Below are 24614 nucleotides of genomic sequence, written 5' to 3'. Positions count from 1 at the left end.
AATTGATCTCAGGGAGAAGCACTGGGCAAGATATGCTGAAAACAGTGCTTTATTTTAAGTGAAAAGAACAGGAAGTCAGAGAGCCACTCTGTAATGGGCCATAGTAACTTCATGCTAAATGCTTCAACTAATCCTGAAAACTTCCCCCATTTATGATAAAAAGAATCACACTGCAGATACTTAGACAGTTTAGAAAGACCGAGCCGACTATAAACATGTTGGAAATCATATATTTGATTGCATTTTTAAAAGAGATCACAGAACATGATTGTCCAATATGTTTAGAGCTGCCAATTTTATAAAATGATTGGGAAAAATATGTACCCACTATGTGAATGTTTTGTACACAAGAGGGGGGAGCATGACATTTAAGTTTGAAGACCACTGAGCTAGGATTTTCTCCCGTGGTGTGAGTGTAGCCAGCAGATGGGCAATACACACTTCTGGGGCTTTGCAGTGAGTGCAGACTGCCGGAGATGCTGCAGTGTGGATCTGTGTTTGTTTCCTGGGCTATTACTTCACTGTACATATATTACCGCGGTCACATGTGTCTCATGAGTTTGATGGTTAACACAGAACGTGTTTGTGTTTTTGCCCAGGTTGCAGGAAGTGAATTCCATGATAAACAAACGGCTGAAGGATGCCTTGTTTTCGGATCAGTGGAGCGAGGTGTTCATGGATGTCCTCAGCCCTTTCAGCTACGTCTTGGTAAGGATATAGGGCCAGAGCCTCAATGACCATATCAAGGAACATTGGGGCCACTCAGAGCACCTGTTCAGGGGGTGGGGCTCTAGCACTCATTTTTGGTGACCACAACCAGGGTCGGATTGGGATCACAATTAGGCCCGGGCACTGACGAAAAAAGTGGCCCACATTCAAGAGGCGTGGCCCATATTTAAGGGGCGTGGCCCACATTCAAGAGGCATGCCCTTTCATGAAACACCATTTGCACAGACAAGGAATGAAAGTGGGAGGATACTGTTTTTGCACAGGACACAGTGCCAAGGTGACAATGGCCTACATGCTGAGCAACTAAAAAAAATAGCAAGGCCCCTTTCTGTCACAAAATTATTCCAGCCCTCCAGCACAGGAGCACCTGAAAAGCAGCAAAGCCCCTGCTATTACTAACCTACTTAGCCCTCCCCAGACCTTCAGCTCAGGAGCACATGAACAGAGGTAAGGCCCCTGCAATTAGTAAATTAATCAGCCCTCCGGGCTTCGGGAAAATGTCCTGGCAGGGGAGCACAAAACACAGCTTTCTGGGTCATCCAAGGTAGCCAGGTAGCCAGGGGGGAGGCTGAGGTGAAGCTGGTGCATGGGAAGTGCCTTCCCAGTGTGTTCTGGCAGTTTGAGTGTTTACCATTTACTGTAGTATTACCCTTGTACCTGTGTATGGTACCCTTTTGTAACTTGCACACGTCACTTTTCTCTGGTATCACACTGTATGCTACCTCTCACTTTTGTTTGCTTTAGATACTTGCACAAGTGCCACCATTGCCTACGTAACGTTTGTTCTTGTGCTGGAGTGTCTGCCATTTATTGCAGTATTATACCTCTACTTGTATTTTGTACGCTTTTGTAACCTGCACACATATCACTTTTTCCTCCTGTAATGTACAGATTGCTACCTCATGTATTTTGGTTGCTCACTATTGTCACTTTTGATTCATGTAACTTAACGTTTCCTTTTGTAATTTGTCCACTTGTAATTTTTCTCCTCATGTATTATTGCTGTTCCTAGTGTGAAGCGCTCCGCCACCTTCGGGTAAAGTCTGCGCTATATAAAATCGCATAAATAAATAAATAAAATAAAAAAATTCCAAACTTCACCTGGCCCCCACAGCAAGACCCATTCTTCCTCGCCCACTATGCCCTGAATGTGAAGGGCTGTGGGCGAGGTGTTAAGACTAACACTGTTTCTGGGCTGCATGGGCGCCAGGGGGCTGAGGTGCAAATGGCTCAAAGGCCTGAGAAACACCTGGCCCCCTGGGAGGCCGATTCTGGCAAACAATCACCCCTCCCCAACCCAGCCTCAGCTTGATTGCTTGGCAGGGCAGGGGGGAAGGAGAGGCCACAGCTGACAATCACTGCCGCACAGCGAGGCTGCTTTCATTTTCTCTGTCTCTGCCTCAGTGCCCTCTGTGGGCCGTTTTTTTTTCTCCCCTTTCCTAGTCCACTCTCTGTGGACTGGGACAGGGGAGAAAAAAACGGCCCACAGAGGGCACTGAGGCACCAACCCTTCGGCCCATGCCCGAATGCCCGCCTTGCCAATCCGCCCCTGACCACAACTCATTTTTAGGTTGAGCCTCCCAGAAAGCGCAGCTGTCTGTTTGTGAAAGACATATTATGGGTTTACCAAGAATATAGAGGGGCGTTCACTGCTTAGTGCTTACCATTGGTTGGCTTTACTGTTATTCTTATTTGCCTGCTTCTTATGTGATGGCTTGCCTTGTCCTTTTTGTATCTGTCTCTCCACTGGAGCTTTTCCAATTTATTGTGTCCTTCACCTGCTCACTTTTTGGGAACTATTTTTTTGTTTGCCTTAAGCTCTCCATTAGGGTGCATGTGTTATCCATCTGTCTTATTAGTGTGCTTCTCTTCCTCCTCTCCATGCTTCGTGTTGCTCTCTGTCACACATGTGCTTCTCCCCCGTACCCTGCTGGGATGCACTCACTCTTGTGTGCTTCCCATCCCGCCTTATTTTCTCACCAACGTGCTTCTCCGCCTAATCGATGTTGCTCTCCCTATCATCCTTTTGCTTTTCCCACTCCTGTGCTTTATGTTGCTCTTTTTCTTGCCCGTTTTCTTTTCTCTGTCCACCCATATCCTTTTTTCTCTGCCCCCACCCACACCCTCTGTGTTGCTTCCCTCACCTGGCCCCTATGTTGCTTCCACCACTCCCCAGCTCCTGTGTTGATTCTTCCCCGTATTGCTTCTACCCCACTCGGAAAAAAACTCTTTCACGTGTTTTTAGGTCTTGCCTGCCAATGCACATGCGCACTGCTGGCGAGAGATATAGAGGGCCACAAGCAATCCTACCAAGAAGGTTTTGGAGGGCAGATTATGCCTAGTGCATGTAAGGCATTCAAGCGCGAAGCTTCGCCAGCGCGCGCTCGGCCTCACTTCTCAGTCACACCCCATATGCTCGTTCCCTCCCACCCTTCCGACTTCAATGGCGGCACGCCGCTCCCCTGCTCCCCACCACTTACTCTAATGTTTTTTTCCCTATGCCTCCTAATTTTACAGCATTCCATCGAGCGCAACCAGGGTTTATTTCTTTTACAACCGAGCTAAGCAAGCTCTCACTCAGCCGAGCGTACTACACCATGTACGGAAGCCAACATCACTTTTAAGTTTTTCTCCGAGTGGGTTTTTTATTATAATGAATCGGTATGACCAGTCTAGCCGATCCCAGGACGTACCATGTTAACTAAGTTGCAGGACATTGTACTCCAGCGATGCTTCCTGCACAGGGCACTCAGCTTGAAAACACTCGACTTCCTAGCTGCAATGCTACATCCGCTATGCACACTCGCTCACCCTCACTTACCCTCACCCCCTTCACCCTCACAACCCTCTCACTCACCCTCACCCCCTCACACACCCTCACCCTCACACACCCTCACCCACCCTCAACCTCACCCCTCACACTCATACACCGCCTCACCCTCACACCCCCACACCCTCATCCCCTTCACCCTCAGAACCCTCTCACCCTTATCCCCTCACACCCCCACACCCCTCACACCCCCTCACCCTCACACACACCCTCACCCTCACACACTCCCCCACCCTCACACACCCCTTCACCCTCACCCACCCTCTCACCCTCACACACCCTTTCACCCTCACACACCCTCTCACCCTCACACACACTCTCACCCACCGCACTCACCCTCACACCCCCTCACCCTCAAACACCCTCACCCTCATACCCCCTCACCCTCACACCCTCAGAACCCACACCCCATCACCCTCACACCCTCACCCACCCCCTCACACCCCCTCATTCTCACACCCCTCACTCACACCCCCTCACCCTCACACCCCCTCAAACCCCCTCACCCTCACACACCCTCACCCTCACACACCCTCACTCACCTTCTCACCCTCACACACCCTCACACACCCTCTCACCCTCACACACCCTCTCACCCTCACACACCCTCACCCTCACACCCCCACACCCTCACCCTCACACACCCTCACTCACCCTCCCTCACCCTCACACACCCACTCACCCTCACACACCCTCTCACCCTCACACACTCTCTCACCCTCACACACCCTCTCACCCTCACACCCCCTCACCCTCACCCTTACACCCCCTCACCCTCAAACCCCCTCACCCTCACACCCCCTCATCTCACGCCTCACACTGCTGCATGGCACACTGCTGCACGCCACACACTGCTGCACGCCTCACACTGCTGCACGCCACACACTGCTGCACGCCACACACTGCTGCACGCCACACACTGCTGCACGCCCCACACTGCTGCATGCTGCACACTGCTGCATTACTCACACTGCTGCATGCTGCACACTACCGCATGACTCACACTGCTGCGCGCCACACACTGCTGCATGCCTCACACTGCTGCACGCCTCACACTGCTGCATGCATCACACTGCTGCACGCTGCAAACTGCTGCACGCCGCACAGTGCTGCACGCCACATACTGCTGCACTCCACACACTGCTGCACGCCACACACTGCTGCACGCCTCACACTGCTGCACGCTGCACACTGCTGCATTACTCATACTACTGCATGCTGCGCACTGCAGCATGCCTCAAACTGCTGCCCGCCTCACACTGCTGCACGCCTCACACTGCTGCACACTGCTGCATTAGTCACACTGCTGCATGCTGCACACTACCGCATGACTCACACTGCTGCACGCCTCACACTGCTGCATGCTGCACACTGCTGCACACGACACACTGCTGCACACCACACACTGCTGCATGCCACACACTGCTGCACGCCTCACACTGCTGCACGTCTCACACTGCTGCATGCCTCACACTGCTGCACGCCTCACACTGCTGCACACCACACACTGCTGCACGCCACACACAGCTGCATGCCTCACACTGCTGCACGCCTCACACTGCTGCACGCCTCACACTGCTGCACGCCACACAACACCACCACATCACTCAGGGACACCACCATATCACTCTAGGACACCACCACATCACTATAGGACACCACCACATCACTAAAGGACACCACCACATCACTCTGGGACACCACCACATCACTTTGGGACACCACCACATCACTCTGGGACACCACCACATCTCTCTAGGACACCACCACATCACTCAGCCCAACCACATCATCACTCAGCACCACAACAGCATCACTCAGCACCACAACAGCACTGTCCTTGCTTGCTACCAACAAGCATTGCCATAGCCAATAGTACTCGCATTTGGAAAGTGTAAGCTATTGGCTTTGTAAATAGCAATGCTATTAATTTATATATTTTCAAAGCCAACACATATTTAAAAAAATTGTCATTTACAATACCAATACCTCACACTTTCCTAATGCGATACCTATTGCATTGCAAATGCTTGTTTTTTTCATTTTATTTACCACTCCAACTCAGATTAGTAAGTAAAAAGGAAAGGAAAACCCTTGTCAAATTGTATGCGCGTGTATACATGGTGCACAAGCTTACAGAATGATGCAGGCAGCCGGGCCATAGTTTTTTTTATTCTAAATTCAAATAGTGTGACATTCAATGTATGATAGATAAAGAGAATCTTCCAAGAAGTCAGCCACTGCCAAATCCGAGGAGACTCCTCTACGGGGTGCACTAACTCTCACCCACCTGAGGACAGGTGGTCCAATTCCTAGTTGTGGTCTTGGTATTATAATTTTCGCAAGTCCTTTCTTTGCTTTTAATCTTACCATGGATAGTGCAAATTAAAGAATAATAAATTCCTCTAAACCTAACAACAATAATTTTAAATAATTTACAAAAGCCCTATTTACAAAAAATAAAGCTTAGATGGTACCTCAAACTTGGGGTCCTTTGATCTAAAAAAAAGATCACTGGAAAATGCTTCACCATGGAGTCAGTTTGGTACTGCACACTCCACCCAACCTGGTACATGACCCGATGAAGCATGTCACCTAGGTAGGTGAGGGTCAGTGCATCCTGATGAGGAGACTTCTTGGTCCTGATAGTTGGTGAGGTAAAGCAAGAGTTCCCTGAAACACTACACAAAACGCCCCTCCCCCCCGCCCCCATTTGAATTGAGTTTTATGGATTTGGGAGGATGTGTGATGAACCAAGAAGAATCCCCTTGCTCTCCCTTTTTTTAACCAATGATTTTTTTTCCCTTTTCTTCTGTAGCCATGCTGCACAGCATCAAGGATGCTCTTCGGTAAACATCCTTTACAACGTAACTGTTACAACGAAGTACCTTTAGGACGCAACCATTACAACGCAACTTTTACTACGACTTGCGCTGGGGGGCGCTCTAGGATAGGGAATAGTTTCCAACACCTTCCCTACTATCCACGGGGACTGGAGTTGGAATAGTAAATTAAACTATTCACTATCCAGCGCCCCCCAACGCAAGTCGTTGTAAAAGTTGGGTTGTAAAACTTGCATCGTAAAGGCATGCGTTGTAATAGCATGCGTTGTAATGTCATACATCCTGCTCTTCAGCATTGGCAAAAACCATTGGCAAAGCCAAAGGGCCCCAAAGGCGAAATCTATTGCATTTGCCAATTCTTTTTCTTCATCAGGCTTTGACCTAGAACAAATAAGAGAAAGAGTGAGTAGAAGAAATTTCGAAAAACAGTAACAGGAAGGGGAAAGAGGAGATGACAAAGAACATAGACGTGTATTTAACAAGGACCCCCTGATTACATTAATTTTGTAGTTCCTAGGTCAGGGAAAAAACATTCGAAAGATAACAACCTAAGCAACTAAATTCTCAAACACATTGGTGGTGAATTGAATGAACAATTGGCTGAGACTGACTGTAAAACTTAAATGTTTTTATTTAACACTTACACAGTTAATAAATCATTATTAAAACATAATCATACAAGTTAAAAATTCATACAAGATTCCTAAAAAACAAATGAAAACATAAATAAATGTATCAATAATGAATCTGTGGCGAGAAATGAGTCTCTACGCGCGTTTCGGCGTCCAGCGCCTTCTTCATGGAGTAGCCACACAATTTCTAAAGAGTGAAAATATACACAAATTATATATACATAATGACACAATATATGCAATTTATACAAGTTTAATATTATCCTCACTTATAATCTCTACAGCCATATTGTCCAGTTTATATATAACAATCTTTGCAGACAACAGTAATTTCCATTGTTCACTCTTATTTATTGTCATTTCCTTACAAATTCTTTCTATGTCCAGAAAGACATCTGTCTTAACGTGGGACTCGAAAGCGGAGGGATGCAGAATTATGAAATAGATTACCATATTTTAATAAAAGATTTCATGCTTCAGTGGCTTGGAGAGCATTTGATTTCAGAAAACAAATACCTAACTTGGTTTGGAAAGCATTTGGTATGCTATAGTCAACGTATAGCCACTCGCTTTGTATATTTAATAATACCTGGCTAATTGTTTGGGAGCTAGTTTATGATGCTATCATGTTGAAATTAGACAAAACAATGACAAGAGAATTGATGTAATATAACTAGTTATTGCCAAGTCAAGTTGATTGGTTCTCTTATTTGATAGGTGTTTTTCTTAAACAGTGGTTTAAAATTTACATCTGTGATACTTACAAAAGAGATCACTTATTTGGCACTGGTCTAGACGGTTCTATACTTGTTTGGTCGAATCGTTTCGGATCCAGTATTACAGGAGCTTGGGTATAGAATTATTTCCATTATTATTTTTGATCCTATTTCTGATAAGAGCGTCAGTTTGCAGGTATTAATTAGAAATGTTTTTACCTGATTTACCGGAACCAACGTGGTGAATTCCCGCTGGCCGGAGCCCTTTCAAGTGAAGAGATGCCAGATAAAATTCCCTGGGTCGGAATCACCCTCAATGGAGTCTAGTATCTGTTTTCAAAGAGGGTTTAAAGCCAGAATTGTGTCTAATGGTTACGATCTTTGTAATGCCATAATTGCGTTCAGTTTTTTACACAGTGGTGGACTTAGTTTATCTAGACATGATTTCTGATCTTACCTAGGATGTCTGTACTTCTTGAATTCTTTGTCTTGAGCCCACTTGTTGATTTTTGGTGTGATCAAGGGCTACTTTCAAATTAAAATGTGTTGTTCTGAGGATCCAAAGAAAGGGAAAGAGGAAAGAGAGGATGCCTGAATCGTATCTATTTCTTTGGATTAATCAGGCTAAAATATTTCTCTGACTATTTTTTTAGTCTTACCAGTATTTATAGGGTCTTCTACTTCAGAATGCGTGAATGGTATTATCAAGATGTTCCAAAGTGGTAGCTGGATTGGGGGGTGATGTTAAAAGATCTCCCTGCCTGTGGGTATAAAGGGGTAGGTATATTAAGTTATATTCTAATAAATTATTGGAGAACAGGGGTACTGCTGTTTAATCCTAGCAGTTTCTTGCAGCATTCTTACCTCACGATGATCGGCAGGGCTCAATATGTTCGGCGGCAGCGGGATAGTCCGTCTAACGATGTGGTAGGACGAGTAAAGACTGATAAACTGCCCGGCTTTGGGAGGTGTTTATATATGTTAGTTAATTAGCGCTAATTACCTTCAGCTCTGTTGTATCTCCGTGGGGTGTTTACAAGCGCGATCGGCATGGGAGGAGTGTCTATTGTCAACCTATCACGATGGTTTGATTCACTTCAGTGATTGGGCGTGAGGCGTATTCCTGTTTAAGTATATAAAGAGCGAGGAGGGACTTCGATCTGTAGTTTTTGTTGCAGTGTGACGCGCTTGTTTATGTTTGTTTAGTATTTATAAAAACGCCATACTCCGTTAATGTACTCCCACGTGGATCTTATCTGGGAGGGGTTTCCATTGTTGACCTATAACGGTGGTTTAGCTCACTTCAATGATTGGGCATGAGGCGCTTTTCTATTTAAGTATATGGGAAGCGAGGAGGGACTTCCATCTGTAGTTTTTCTTACAGCGGGACGCGCTTGTTTATGTAAAACGCCAAACTCCGCTACTGTATTAACAAGAGGATCTTGTGGATGCAGTGATTAATGTATTTACGGAACCTCTAATTTTACAAGAAAGTGAATCCATGATAAGAGTGCATATAGATAGTTATATATTCGTGATGTTATTATTCGCGCTTGCAAGTGAAGGTAGACTTCATTTTGATATTTTGGGAGGTAAGTTTAACCTCGAGGCAATTTTAAGTGCTTTCAAGGTCTATCGTGGGTTTAATATAGCGATTTAATTATTTACAACGCGCATGATTTTAAGGGGAGGTAAATCCACGCGAGGAGTGCAACAGAGTGATTATACTTTTGCACTACCATTAAAAGCGTTTGGGGGTGAGTATTAAATCTAATAGCTGCAATTTGGAAATCGATGTATCGTTAAAAGGATTTAGGGAATTAGGATGCCTATAGGGTCCTAGATGGCAAGGAGGCGCTCAAACTGCATTTCATTGTGAGGTTTAGAGAGCCCCTAAGGTAGAAGTGTTTGAGTGATTCTAATCGCATGGGGAAGTAGCCTCTATTTTCTAAGTGTTATTTGAGGTTGCAGACTATACAGAAAGAATTCTATTTTCAGACATGCATTATGCTGCAGAGGTTACTTATTACGTTCCTAACAATGTTATTCATGTTCTGACTGTGTTTATACAGTGGTTTTGTTACTGTTTTCATTCTCCATTCATGTTGGTAACAACAATATTTATGTTTACCTAGGGTTCATTTTTAGAGAGGAAAAAGATTTTTTCGACATGTTGTTAGATTACAGAACATGATTCTTCAGGAGATAGCGTGTTCCCACGGAATTTCGTTATTCATTCCCTGACGGAATGTGTTAAAAACAAAAATCCAAAAGACTTCCCTTTTCTTTCGGATGGCAGTGCCGCCTTTGGAGTCTGGAATGTGGATTTTTTCCAGAATCCTCCATTTGAATTCATCTGCACAATGGCCCTTCTCTATGAAGTGTTTTACCATAGGGCACGCAATTTTTTGGGTTCTTATCGCCGAGCGGTGTTCGTTCAGGCGAGTCTGGATCATACGGGAAGTTTCTCCCACATATCCTAGTAGGCAGGGACACTGTATAAAATATACAACGTTGGTTGATTTGCAGTTCCACATTTCCTTAGCTTCTGTTTTGTGGCCATTATGTTCGAATTCTTCGCCTCTTAGAATGTTACCACATGAGTTACATGAGGAACAGGGAAAAGTCCCTATTACTGGTTTATTCGTTAGAATTGATCTTTGACTGAAGTTCTCTTTTTGTGTATTGTTTTGAAAGCGGGAATGAACAATGAATTCTTTTATATTTCTGTTTCTCTTGTGGGCAAAGAGAGGTTTCGCCAATTTGTGTTCATTGGTGCCATTACTGTTTAATATGTGCCAATTTGAATTTATGACTTGTTTGACCTTTTCATTCACAGTCGAGTGTTTTGTGATGCACACTAGTTGGTCAGTGGATTTAGGAGATTTGGTTCGCAGGAGACAGTCTCGGTCGTAGTACCTTGCTCGCTTATATGAGTCTCTCACTAGACGGTGAGGATAGCCTCTATCTAAGAACTTGGCTCTCATCGCTATGGCTTGCTTGTCAAAGTCATTCAGATTCGTACAGTTGCGTCTGACGCGTAGAAATTGTGAGAAGGGTATACTATTTTTTTGCGATCTAGGGTGGAAGCTACGGTAGTGTAATAATGTGTTCCTAGCTGTAGGTTTTATGTGGAGATCTACTTTTAATACACCTTCTTCGTTCGAGATTTCAATATCTAAAAATTCTACTTTCTTGTTACTAATATTAGAGGTGAAATGGAGATTGGGGTTTACTGCATTTATCCAGTGAAGGAATTCCTCTAGAGTTTCTCTCCTATCGGTCCAGACAAAAAAGATGTCATCAATGTATCTGGACCAATGGGAGATAGACTCATAAAAGGGGGCAATCTCATTCTGAATGAATTCCTTCTCGAAGGCTGCCATAAAGATATTGGCTATCGATGGTGCTACTGAGGCACCCATGCTTACGCCTTTGATTTGGCGATAGATGTGGGATCCAAACTCGAATATATTCTCTGTTAATACAATTTCTAGACAAGCCATTAGAAATTCTTTTGGACAGGGAATTTTGTGTGCATCAATGAACCAACTGGTGGTTTTCATGGCATCATTGAGGGGAATATTACTATATAAGGACTCTACGTCCATGGTGACTAATAGTTCATTATTACTATTGAAAGAGATTCCTTTGATTTTCTGTATCATGTGGCCTGTATCGCGTATGTATGAATCAATTTTGGGAATGAATGGCCGCAAATAATTATCCACATATTTGGACAGTGGTTCAGTTGCTGTGCCTATGGTGGAAACAATGGGACGGTATGGAGGGTTGCTGGCATGTTTATGTATTTTGGGGAGGCCATAAATACACGCAGTTTTTCCCTGATTGTGATTCAGGAAGTCGAATTCTTTGGCATTAATAAATCCGTCTTCGAGGGCAGTTGCAGTTAGGGACATAATTTTCCGTGATAAGTTTATTTGAGAGTGGGATCTCAGGGGGACATAAAATGTCGGATCATCCAGCATTTTGAGCATATTATTCTCGTATTCGGATGTGTCAATGATTACTATGCCACCTCCTTTGTCACATCCCTTGATGGTTAGGTTTTTATTATGGGAGAGGGATGTTAGGGCTTGGTGCTCTTCCTTTTCTAAGTTATAAATTGGTTTCGGGATGTACCTTAGGGCCTGATCCAATTTTTTCAGAACTACTAACTCGAAGGTAGCAACTTCAGGCCCTAATTGTTCTAGACCAGGGCTAAAAGTGGATGGGAGATAGAGGGGTTTTATAGAAGAATATTCTTCCTCTGATGCGTTGTTTAGAGCAAAGAACTTTTTTAACCGAATTTTCCTGAAGAAGGAAATTATGTCACAGTACAACTCAAATAGATTGAGTGTGGAGTATGGAACGTAAGATAGACCTTTAGATAATAGGTTAGTACTATGGCTATCTAGCTCTGATTTAGTTAGATTAAAGATTGGAATTATATGCCTTGTTTCCAATATTGTCTGCTTCGGGTCTCGCGGACAAATTGTGGTTCTTCCTGACGATGATGGTGTTGGGGCTGGTAATTCCCTCTCGACTGACCCTGGAAGTGGACTCTGGGGCGTCCCCGAGCGCCCCCTCGATTCCCTAAAAAAGGTTGTCTACGATTTCCTCTATTAGGGGCTTGATTATAGGTAGGGTCTTGATCATAGTAACCTTCATTATTTTCAATTTCAGAGTCTGAAGTCTCTGAAAATGTGTTCACACGTTGTTTTTGTTGCTGAGGGTCAGTAGTTTCAGCTGAGTAATGATTATGTTGGTAAAAATCTACTCTCAGGTAAGGGTAGGTATTCTCAATGGTAGCAAACCTTTTATCTTTTAATAGTTTGTCATTTTTCCTTTTTTCTAGATAGTTGGAAAATGATTCTAGTTCTTTGTTACATTCATCAATTTTCTTTATAGAGTCTTCAATATTCCCCATTCTTTTGATCTTATCTTCTAAGTCTTCTACTTCGGATCTTACTTCTGCTGCTAGTTCTTTAGCGGTCTCAACTATGAGCATCATTAAGTCTCTTGAGCACCTACTGGCAATTCTGCTCCATTTATCCAGAAAAGCTTTGTAGTGCACAAACAAACCGGGGATATTCCTCACTCGGAGACCCATAGGGATGATGCCTAGCCGTAGATAAGCTAGCATGAATTCGCCATGCGCTTCAATTCTTTTAAGTTTCTTTTTTAATTCTATTAGTTTTTTGGTATCGTCATTATGCGGATTGGAATTTGTAGTTGTGGTGCCAAATTGGGATGATGTTCCTACAAGTGTTTCAAATTCTTCATCCGTGAAACCGAAGGTTTTCTGGAGGGCCATATTAATAATGGGTAGGGTTTGAAATTTATCAATGAATAATTGTAGAAAGAGGTCAGTAAGGAAATGACAGTGAAACGGACTAAATACAGTAGATCCTATAAAATAGAAAAGCCCTGCACAGACAAGCTGTGGGAAAATAGACGTGTATTTAACAAGGACCCCCTGATTACATTAATTTTGTAGTTCCTAGGTCAGGGAAAAAACATTCGAAAGATAACAACCTAAGCAACTAAATTCTCAAACACATTGGTGGTGAATTGAATGAACAATTGGCTGAGACTGACTGTAAAACTTAAATGTTTTTATTTAACACTTACACAGTTAATAAATCATTATTAAAACATAATCATACAAGTTAAAAATTCATACAAGATTCCTAAAAAACAAATGAAAACATAAATACATTTATCAATAATGAATCTGTGGCGAGAAATGAGTCTCTACGCGCGTTTCGGCGTCCAGCGCCTTCTTCATGGAGTAGCCACACAATTTCTAAAGAGTGAAAATATACACAAATTATATATACATAATGACACAATATATGCAATTTATACAAGTTTAATATTATCCTCACTTATAATCTCTACAGCCATATTGTCCAGTTTATATATAACAATCTTTGCAGACAACAGTAATTTCCATTGTTCACTCTTATTTATTGTCATTTCCTTACAAATTCTTTCTATGTCCAGAAAGACATCTGTCTTAACGTGGGACTCGAAAGCGGAGGGATGCAGAATTATGAAATAGATTACCATATTTTAATAAAAGATTTCATGCTTCAGTGGCTTGGAGAGCATTTGATTTCAGAAAACAAATACCTAACTTGGTTTGGAAAGCATTTGGTATGCTATAGTCAACGTATAGCCACTCGCTTTGTATATTTAATAATACCTGGCTAATTGTTTGGGAGCTAGTTTATGATGCTATCATGTTGAAATTAGACAAAACAATGACAAGAGAATTGATGTAATATAACTAGTTATTGCCAAGTCAAGTTGATTGGTTCTCTTATTTGATAGGTGTTTTTCTTAAACAGTGGTTTAAAATTTACATCTGTGATACTTACAAAAGAGATCACTTATTTGGCACTGGTCTAGACGGTTCTATACTTGTTTGGTCGAATCGTTTCGGATCCAGTATTACAGGAGCTTGGGTATAGAATTATTTCCATTATTATTTTTGATCCTATTTCTGATAAGAGCGTCAGTTTGCAGGTATTAATTCGAAATGTTTTTACCTGATTTACCGGAACCAACGTGGTGAATTCCCGCTGGCCGGAGCCCTTTCAAGTGAAGAGATGCCAGATAAAATTCCCTGGGTCGGAATCACCCTCAATGGAGTCTAGTATCTGTTTTCAAAGAGGGTTTAAAGCCAGAATTGTGTCTAATGGTTACGATCTTTGTAATGCCATAATTGCGTTCAGTTTTTTACACAGTGGTGGACTTAGTTTATCTAGACATGATTTCTGATCTTACCTAGGATGTCTGTACTTCTTGAATTCTTTGTCTTGAGCCCACTTGTTGATTTTTGGTGTGATCAAGGGCTACTTTCAAATTAAAATGTGTTGTTCTGAGGATCCAAAGAAAGGGAAAGAGGAAAGAGAGGATGCCTGAATCGTATCTATTTCTTTGGATTAATCAGGCTAAAATATTTCTCTGACTATTTTTTTAGTCTTACCAGTATTTATAGGGTCTTCTACTTCAGAATGCGTGAATGGTATTATCAAGATGTTCCAAAGTGGTAGCTGGATTGGGGGGTGATGTTAAAAGATCTCCCTGCCTGTGGGTATAAAGGGGGAGGTATATTAAGTTATATTCTAATAAATTATTGGAGAACAGGGGTACTGCTGTTTAATCCTAGCAGTTTCTTGCAGCATTCTTACCTCACGATGATCGGCAGGGCTCAATATGTCCGGCGGCAGCGGGATAGTCCGTCTAACGATGTGGTAGGACGAGTAAAGACTGATAAACTGCCCGGCTTTGGGAGGTGTTTATATATGTTAGTTAATTAGCGCTAATTACCTTCAGCTCTGTTGTATCTCCGTGGGGTGTTTACAAGCGCGATCGGCATGGGAGGAGTGTCTATTGTCAACCTATCACGATGGTTTGATTCACTTCAGTGATTGGGCGTGAGGCGTATTCCTGTTTAAGTATATAAAGAGCGAGGAGGGACTTCGATCTGTAGTTTTTGTTGCAGTGTGACGCGCTTGTTTATGTTTGTTTAGTATTTATAAAAACGCCATACTCCGTTAATGTACTCCCACGTGGATCTTATCTGGGAGGGGTTTCCATTGTTGATCTATAACGGTGGTTTAGCTCACTTCAATGATTGGGCATGAGGCGCTTTTCTATTTAAGTATATGGGAAGCGAGGAGGGACTTCGATCTGTAGTTTTTCTTACAGCGGGACGCGCTTGTTTATGTAAAACGCCAAACTCCGCTACTGTATTAACAAGTGGATCTTGTGGATGCAGTGATTAATGTATTTACGGAACCTCTAATTTTACAAGAAAGTGAATCCATGATAAGAGTGCATATAGATAGTTATATATTCGTGATGTTATTATTCGCGCTTGCAAGTGAAGGTAGACTTCATTTTGATATTTTGGGAGGTAAGTTTAACCTCGAGGCAGTTTTAAGTGCTTTCAAGGTCTATCGTGGGTTTAATATAGCGATTTAATTATTTACAACGCGCATGATTTTAAGGGGAGGTAAATCCACGCGAGGAGTGCAACAGAGTGATTATACTTTTGCACTACCATTAAAAGCGTTTGGGGGTGAGTATTAAATCTAATAGCTGCAATTTGGAAATCGATGTATCGTTAAAAGGATTTAGGGAATTAGGATGCCTATAGGGTCCTAGATGGCAAGGAGGCGCTCAAACTGCATTTCATTGTGAGGTTTAGAGAGCCCCTAAGGTAGAAGTGTTTGAGTGATTCTAATCGCATGGGGAAGTAGCCTCTATTTTCTAAGTGTTATTTGAGGTTGCAGACTATACAGAAAGAATTCTATTTTCAGACATGCATTATGCTGCAGAGGTTACTTATTACGTTCCTAACAATGTTATTCATGTTCTGACTGTGTTTATACAGTGGTTTTGTTACTGTTTTCATTCTCCATTCATGTTGGTAACAACAATATTTATGTTTACCTAGGGTTCATTTTTAGAGAGGAAAAAGATTTTTTCGACATGTTGTTAGATTACAGAACATGATTCTTCAGGAGATAGCGTGTTCCCACGGAATTTCGTTATTCATTCCCTGACGGAATGTGTTAAAAACAAAAATCCAAAAGACTTCCCTTTTCTTTCGGATGGCAGTGCCGCCTTTGGAGTCTGGAATGTGGATTTTTTCCAGAATCCTCCATTTGAATTCATCTGCACAATGGCCCTTCTCTATGAAGTGTTTTACCATAGGGCACGCAATTTTTTGGGTTCTTATCGCCGAGCGGTGTTCGTTCAGGCGAGTCTGGATCATACGGGAAGTTTCTCCCACATATCCTAGTAGGCAGGGACACTGTATAAAATATACAACGTTGGTTGATTTGCAGTTCCACATTTCCTTAGCTTTTGTTTTGTGGCCATTATGTTCGAATTCTTCGCCTCTTAGAATGTTACCACATGAGTTACATGAGGAACAGGGAAAAGTCCCTATTACTGGTTTATTCGTTAGAATTGATCTTTGACTGAAGTTCTCTTTTTGTGTATTGTTTTGAAAGCGGGAATGAACAATGAATTCTTTTATATTTCTGTTTCTCTTGTGGGCAAAGAGAGGTTTCGCCAATTTGTGTTCATTGGTGCCATTACTGTTTAATATGTGCCAATTTGAATTTATGACTTGTTTGACCTTTTCATTCACAGTCGAGTGTTTTGTGATGCACACTAGTTGGTCAGTGGATTTAGGAGATTTGGTTCGCAGGAGACAGTCTCGGTCGTAGTACCTTGCTCGCTTATATGAGTCTCTCACTAGACGGTGAGGATAGCCTCTATCTAAGAACTTGGCTCTCATCGCTATGGCTTGCTTGTCAAAGTCATTCAGATTCGTACAGTTGCGTCTGACGCGTAGAAATTGTGAGAAGGGTATACTATTTTTTTGCGATCTAGGGTGGAAGCTACGGTAGTGTAATAATGTGTTCCTAGCTGTAGGTTTTATGTGGAGATCTACTTTTAATACACCTTCTTCGTTCGAGATTTCAATATCTAAAAATTCTACTTTCTTGTTACTAATATTAGAGGTGAAATGGAGATTGGGGTTTACTGCATTTATCCAGTGAAGGAATTCCTCTAGAGTTTCTCTCCTATCGGTCCAGACAAAAAAGATGTCATCAATGTATCTGGACCAATGGGAGATAGACTCATAAAAGGGGGCAATCTCATTCTGAATGAATTCCTTCTCGAAGGCTGCCATAAAGATATTGGCTATCGATGGTGCTACTGAGGCACCCATGCTTACGCCTTTGATTTGGCGATAGATGTGGGATCCAAACTCGAATATATTCTCTGTTAATACAATTTCTAGACAAGCCATTAGAAATTCTTTTGGACAGGGAATTTTGTGTGCATCAATGAACCAACTGGTGGTTTTCATGGCATCATTGAGGGGAATATTACTATATAAGGACTCTACGTCCATGGTGACTAATAGTTCATTATTACTATTGAAAGAGATTCCTTTGATTTTCTGTATCATGTGGCCTGTATCGCGTATGTATGAATCAATTTTGGGAATGAATGGCCGCAAATAATTATCCACATATTTGGACAGTGGTTCAGTTGCTGTGCCTATGGTGGAAACAATGGGACGGTATGGAGGGTTGCTGGCATGTTTATGTATTTTGGGGAGGCCATAAATACACGCAGTTTTTCCCTGATTGTGATTCAGGAAGTCGAATTCTTTGGCATTAATAAATCCGTCTTCGAGGGCAGTTGCAGTTAGGGACATAATTTTCCGTGATAAGTTTATTTGAGAGTGGGATCTCAGGGGGACATAAAATGTCGGATCATCCAGCATTTTGAGCATATTATTCTCGTATTCGGATGTGTCAATGATTACTATGCCACCTCCTTTGTCACATCCCTTGATGGTTAGGTTTTTATTATGGGAGAGGGATGTTAGGGCTTGGTGCTCTTCCTTTTCTAAGTTATAAATTGGTTTCGGGATGTACCTTAGGGCCTGATCCAATTTTTTCAGAACTACTAACTCGAAGGTAGCAACTTCAGGCCCTAATTGTTCTAGACCAGGGCTAAAAGTGGATGGGAGATAGAGGGGTTTTATAGAAGAATATTCTTCCTCTGATGCGTTGTTTAGAGCAAAGAACTTTTTTAACCGAATTTTCCTGAAGAAGGAAATTATGTCACAGTACAACTCAAATAGATTGAGTGTGGAGTGTGGAACGTAAGATAGACCTTTAGATAATAGGTTAGTACTATGGCTATCTAGCTCTGATTTAGTTAGATTAAAGATTGGAATTATATGCCTTGTTTCCAATATTGTCTGCTTCGGGTCTCGCGGACAAATTGTGGTTCTTCCTGACGATGATGGTGTTGGGGCTGGTAATTCCCTCTCGACTGACCCTCGAAGTGGACTCTGGGGCGTCCCCGAGCGCCCCCTCGATTCCCTAAAAAAGGTTGTCTACGATTTCCTCTATTAGGGGCTTGATTATAGGTAGGGTCTTGATCATAGTAACCTTCATTATTTTCAATTTCAGAGTCTGAAGTCTCTGAAAATGTGTTCACACGTTGTTTTTGTTGCTGAGGGTCAGTAGTTTCAGCTGAGTAATGATTATGATTATGCCATTCATTCCCAAAATTGATTCATACATACGCGAGTCAGGCCACATGATACAGAAAATCGAAGGAATCTCTTTCAATAGTAATAATGAACTATTAGTCACCATGGACGTAGAGTCCTTATATAGTAATATTCCCCTCAATGATGCCATGAAAACCACCAGTTGGTTCATTGATGCACACAAAATTCCCTGTCCAAAAGAATTTCTAATGGCTTGTCTAGAAATTGTATTAACAGAGAATATATTCGAGTTTGGATCCCACATCTATCGCCAAATCAAAGGCGTAAGCATGGGTGCCTCAGTAGCACCATCGATAGCCAATATCTTTATGGCAGCCTTCGAGAAGGAATTCATTCAGAATGAGATTGCCCCCTTTTATGAGTCTATCTCCCATTGGTCCAGATACATTGATGACATCTTTTTTGTCTGGACCGATAGGAGAGAAACTCTAGAGGAATTCCTTCACTGGATAAATGCAGTAAACCCCAATCTCCATTTCACCTCTAATATTAGTAACAAGAAAGTAGAATTTTTAGATATTGAAATCTCGAACGAAGAAGGTGTATTAAAAGTAGATCTCCACATAAAACCTACAGCTAGGAACACATTATTACACTACCGTAGCTTCCACCCTAGATCGCAAAAAAATAGTATACCCTTCTCACAATTTCTACGCGTCAGACGCAACTGTACGAATCTGAATGACTTTGACAAGCAAGCCATAGCGATGAGAGCCAAGTTCTTAGATAGAGGCTATCCTCACCGTCTAGTGAGAGACTCATATAAGCGAGCAAGGTACTACGACCGAGACTGTCTCCTGCGAACCAAATCTCCTAAATCCACTGACCAACTAGTGTGCATCACAAAACACTCGACTGTGAATGAAAAGGTCAAACAAGTCATAAATTCAAATTGGCACATATTAAACAGTAATGGCACCAATGAACACAAATTGGCGAAACCTCTCTTTGCCCACAAGAGAAACAGAAATATAAAAGAATTCATTGTTCATTCCCGCTTTCAAAACAATACACAAAAAGAGAACTTCAGTCAAAGATCAATTCTAACGAATAAACCAGTAATAGGGACTTTTCCCTGTTCCTCATGTAACTCATGTGGTAACATTCTAAGAGGCGAAGAATTCGAACATAATGGCCACAAAACAAAAGCTAAGGAAATGTGGAACTGCAAATCAACCAACGTTGTATATTTTATACAGTGTCCCTGCCTACTAGGATATGTGGGAGAAACTTCCCGTATGATCCAGACTCGCCTGAACGAACACCGCTCGGCGATAAGAACCCAAAAAATTGCGTGCCCTATGGTAAAACACTTCATAGAGAAGGGCCATTGTGCAGATGAATTCAAATGGAGGATTCTGGAAAAAATCCACAGTCCAGACTCCAAAGGCGGCACTGCCATCCGAAAGAAAAGGGAAGTCTTTTGGATTTTTGTTTTTAACACATTCCGTCAGGGAATGAATAACGAAATTCCGTGGGAACACGCTATCTCCTGAAGAATCATGTTCTGTAATCTAACAACATGTCGAAAAAATCTTTTTCCTCTCTAAAAATGAACCCTAGGTAAACATAAATATTGTTGTTACCAACATGAATGGAGAATGAAAACAGTAACAAAACCACTGTATAAACACAGTCAGAACATGAATAACATTGTTAGGAACGTAATAAGTAACCTCTGCAGCATAATGCATGTCTGAAAATAGAATTCTTTCTGTATAGTCTGCAACCTCAAATAACACTTAGAAAATAGAGGCTACTTCCCCATGCGATTAGAATCACTCAAACACTTCTACCTTAGGGGCTCTCTAAACCTCACAATGAAATGCAGTTTGAGCGCCTCCTTGCCATCTAGGACCCTATAGGCATCCTAATTCCCTAAATCCTTTTAACGATACATCGATTTCCAAATTGCAGCTATTAGATTTAATACTCACCCCCAAACGCTTTTAATGGTAGTGCAAAAGTATAATCACTCTGTTGCACTCCTCGCGTGGATTTACCTCCCCTTAAAATCATGCACGTTGTAAATAATTAAATCGCTATATTAAACCCACGATAGACCTTGAAAGCACTTAAAATTGCCTCGAGGTTAAACTTACCTCCCAAAATATCAAAATGAAGTCTACCTTCACTTGCAAGCGCGAATAATAACATCACGAATATATAACTATCTATATGCACTCTTATCATGGATTCACTTTCTTGTAAAATTAGAGGTTCCGTAAATACATTAATCACTGCATCCACAAGATCCACTTGTTAATACAGTAGCGGAGTTTGGCGTTTTACATAAACAAGCGCGTCCCGCTGTAAGAAAAACTACAGATCGAAGTCCCTCCTCGCTTCCCATATACTTAAATAGAAAAGCGCCTCATGCCCAATCATTGAAGTGAGCTAAACCACCGTTATAGGTCAACAATGGAAACCCCTCCCAGATAAGATCCACGTGGGAGTACATTAACGGAGTATGGCGTTTTTATAAATACTAAACAAACATAAACAAGCGCGTCACACTGCAACAAAAACTACAGATCGAAGTCCCTCCTCGCTCTTTATATACTTAAACAGGAATACGCCTCACGCCCAATCACTGAAGTGAATCAAACCATCGTGATAGGTTGACAATAGACACTCCTCCCATGCCGATCGCGCTTGTAAACACCCCACGGAGATACAACAGAGCTGAAGGTAATTAGCGCTAATTAACTAACATATATAAACACCTCCCAAAGCCGGGCAGTTTATCAGTCTTTACTCGTCCTACCACATCGTTAGACGGACTATCCCGCTGCCGCCGGACATATTGAGCCCTGCCGATCATCGTGAGGTAAGAATGCTGCAAGAAACTGCTAGGATTAAACAGCAGTACCCCTGTTCTCCAATAATTTATTAGAATATAACTTAATATACCTCCCCCTTTATACCCACAGGCAGGGAGATCTTTTAACATCACCCCCCAATCCAGCTACCACTTTGGAACATCTTGATAATACCATTCACGCATTCTGAAGTAGAAGACCCTATAAATACTGGTAAGACTAAAAAAATAGTCAGAGAAATATTTTAGCCTGATTAATCCAAAGAAATAGATACGATTCAGGCATCCTCTCTTTCCTCTTTCCCTTTCTTTGGATCCTCAGAACAACACATTTTAATTTGAAAGTAGCCCTTGATCACACCAAAAATCAACAAGTGGGCTCAAGACAAAGAATTCAAGAAGTACAGACATCCTAGGTAAGATCAGAAATCATGTCTAGATAAACTAAGTCCACCACTGTGTAAAAAACTGAACGCAATTATGGCATTACAAAGATCGTAACCATTAGACACAATTCTGGCTTTAAACCCTCTTTGAAAACAGATACTAGACTCCATTGAGGGTGATTCCGACCCAGGGAATTTTATCTGGCATCTCTTCACTTGAAAGGGCTCCAGCCAGCGGGAATTCACCACGTTGTTTCCGGTAAATCAGGTAAAAACATTTCTAATTAATACCTGCAAACTGACGCTCTTATCAGAAATAGGATCAAAAATAATAATGGAAATAATTCTATACCCAAGCTCCTGTAATACTGGATCCGAAACGATTCGACCAAACAAGTATAGAACCGTCTAGACCAGTGCCAAATAAGTGATCTCTTTTGTAAGTATCACAGATGTAAATTTTAAACCACTGTTTAAGAAAAACTCCTATCAAATAAGAGAACCAATCAACTTGACTTGGCAATAACTAGTTATATTACATCAATTCTCTTGTCATTGTTTTGTCTAATTTCAACATGATAGCATCATAAACTAGCTCCCAAACAATTAGCCAGGTATTATTAAATATACAAAGCGAGTGGCTATACGTTGACTATAGCATACCAAATGCTTTCCAAACCAAGTTAGGTATTTGTTTTCTGAAATCAAATGCTCTCCAAGCCACTGAAGCATGAAATCTTTTATTAAAATATGGTAATCTATTTCATAATTCTGCATCCCTCCGCTTTCGAGTCCCACGTTAAGACAGATGTCTTTCTGGACATAGAAAGAATTTGTAAGGAAATGACAATAAATAAGAGTGAACAATGGAAATTACTGTTGTCTGCAAAGATTGTTATATATAAACTGGACAATATGGCTGTAGAGATTATAAGTGAGGATAATATTAAACTTGTATAAATTGCATATATTGTGTCATTATGTATATATAATTTGTGTATATTTTCACTCTTTAGAAATTGTGTGGCTACTCCATGAAGAAGGCGCTGGACGCCGAAACGCGCGTAGAGACTCATTTCTCGCCACAGATTCATTATTGATAAATTTATTTATGTTTTCATTTGTTTTTTAGGAATCTTGTATGAATTTTTAACTTGTATGATTATGTTTTAATAATGATTTATTAACTGTGTAAGTGTTAAATAAAAACATTTACGTTTTACAGTCAGTCTCAGCCAATTGTTCATTCAATTCACCACCAATGTGTTTGAGAATTTAGTTGCTTAGGTTGTTATCTTTCGAATGATGACAAAGAACATGCAAGAAATAGAAATCGAAGAGTCGTGAATGTAAAACGCATGAGGCGAAATCGGTAGACCAGCTGCCGTATTCGAGAGTGCGTGTAGCAGGCTGCTTTTTTTTTTCCTTACAAATTAAGAACTGGCTCCAGTTGGATTCTGTCCAAACTCTTAGAACACATCAATTATGGATCAATATTTCATCAAGTGCCTGGAGTGTTATCTGCACATGTTGTGTGTAATTAATGGCTGTTCGGTCCTCGGGCTCCTCTGGACTGCATTACTCCTTGCTTCCAGCCACACTATACTTCTCTCTGGTCCACATAATACAAGCACTTGCAAAGACAATACTTCAGACTTTCCTATTCTGTAAATGTTGTTCAAACAACTTCCGTTGCTGTACTGAACAGCGATGTAAAAGCAGCAGCCAAAACACCCCTTTATTTTATTACCTTTATACAGTGCTAACTTGTACCCGAGGACAACAGAGTACTTTACATTACCTTTGTTCACGAAGGTGGGAGAGCACATGAGCAACAGTAGTATATGTATGAGCCCCTTCACACACTTTCACCCCCCCCCACCCCATGGCAAAGGGCTCAAACTTGGTCCCTGTGTACATACAAATGAACTCTGTACCATGCTCTCCAGATAATACAGTCGGCTACTTAACAATAAATTACACTTACTACAACTCTTAGTCACCTGCTGCCTACAGGAGAGTTACTAAGGGCACACTTAGTAAACAGTATGCCCATTTATGAATGGAATCTGGTTTGTACTGTAAATATATCTACCGTCCACAAAGGGTTGCTAATTTTTTCGCCTGCCTTTATGTGTTGATGTGGGTGTGTGTGTGTGTGTGTATGCTAGGATTTGTGGTTCCAACGTACTGTGATATTGGTAGATGGAACTCTTCACAAAGGGATGCTCACTGTTCAACTTTCCCTTCTGCCTGTGTGTGTGTATTCTGGGATTTGTGGGTACAATATGCTGTGGCTTTGGTAGTTGTTTTGGTAGATTGAGGGATTATTGCATTGGAGACAAAAGGGGTGAAGTTCACTAAAACCTTCAAGGCCGTGGGCCGTGCGTGGCGCTGCTGGGTGGACTCCGGGCAGCGTGGTAGGGTATGCTGAGCCGCCGAGGTGAGTGACAGCTGCTTTGCACTAAAGGGCGGTTGGGTCAAGAATGAGTGTCCACATGCTGAACGTTACGCCGGTGCTTAATTGTC

The 24614-nt window shown here is 41.9% G+C and overlaps 1 protein-coding gene across 2 annotated transcripts in view; it reads left to right on the top strand.

Annotated features, from left to right (window-relative positions):
* INPP5J (inositol polyphosphate-5-phosphatase J) overlaps positions 1 to 24614 on the top strand; it is a 186523-nt gene that overhangs the window by 70800 nt on the left and 91109 nt on the right. For both annotated transcript variants that reach the window (XM_078667265.1, XM_078667264.1), the window contains exon 4: positions 600 to 708. In XM_078667265.1, the coding sequence (XP_078523391.1) occupies positions 600 to 708 (109 nt within the window). The remainder of the gene's footprint in view (positions 1 to 599; positions 709 to 24614) is intronic.

This window comes from Lissotriton helveticus, chromosome 11 (genome assembly GCF_964261635.1).
Source record: "Lissotriton helveticus chromosome 11, aLisHel1.1, whole genome shotgun sequence".
Taxonomy (NCBI): Eukaryota; Metazoa; Chordata; class Amphibia; order Caudata; family Salamandridae; genus Lissotriton; species Lissotriton helveticus.
This window is presented reverse-complemented; position numbering and strand designations above follow the sequence as displayed.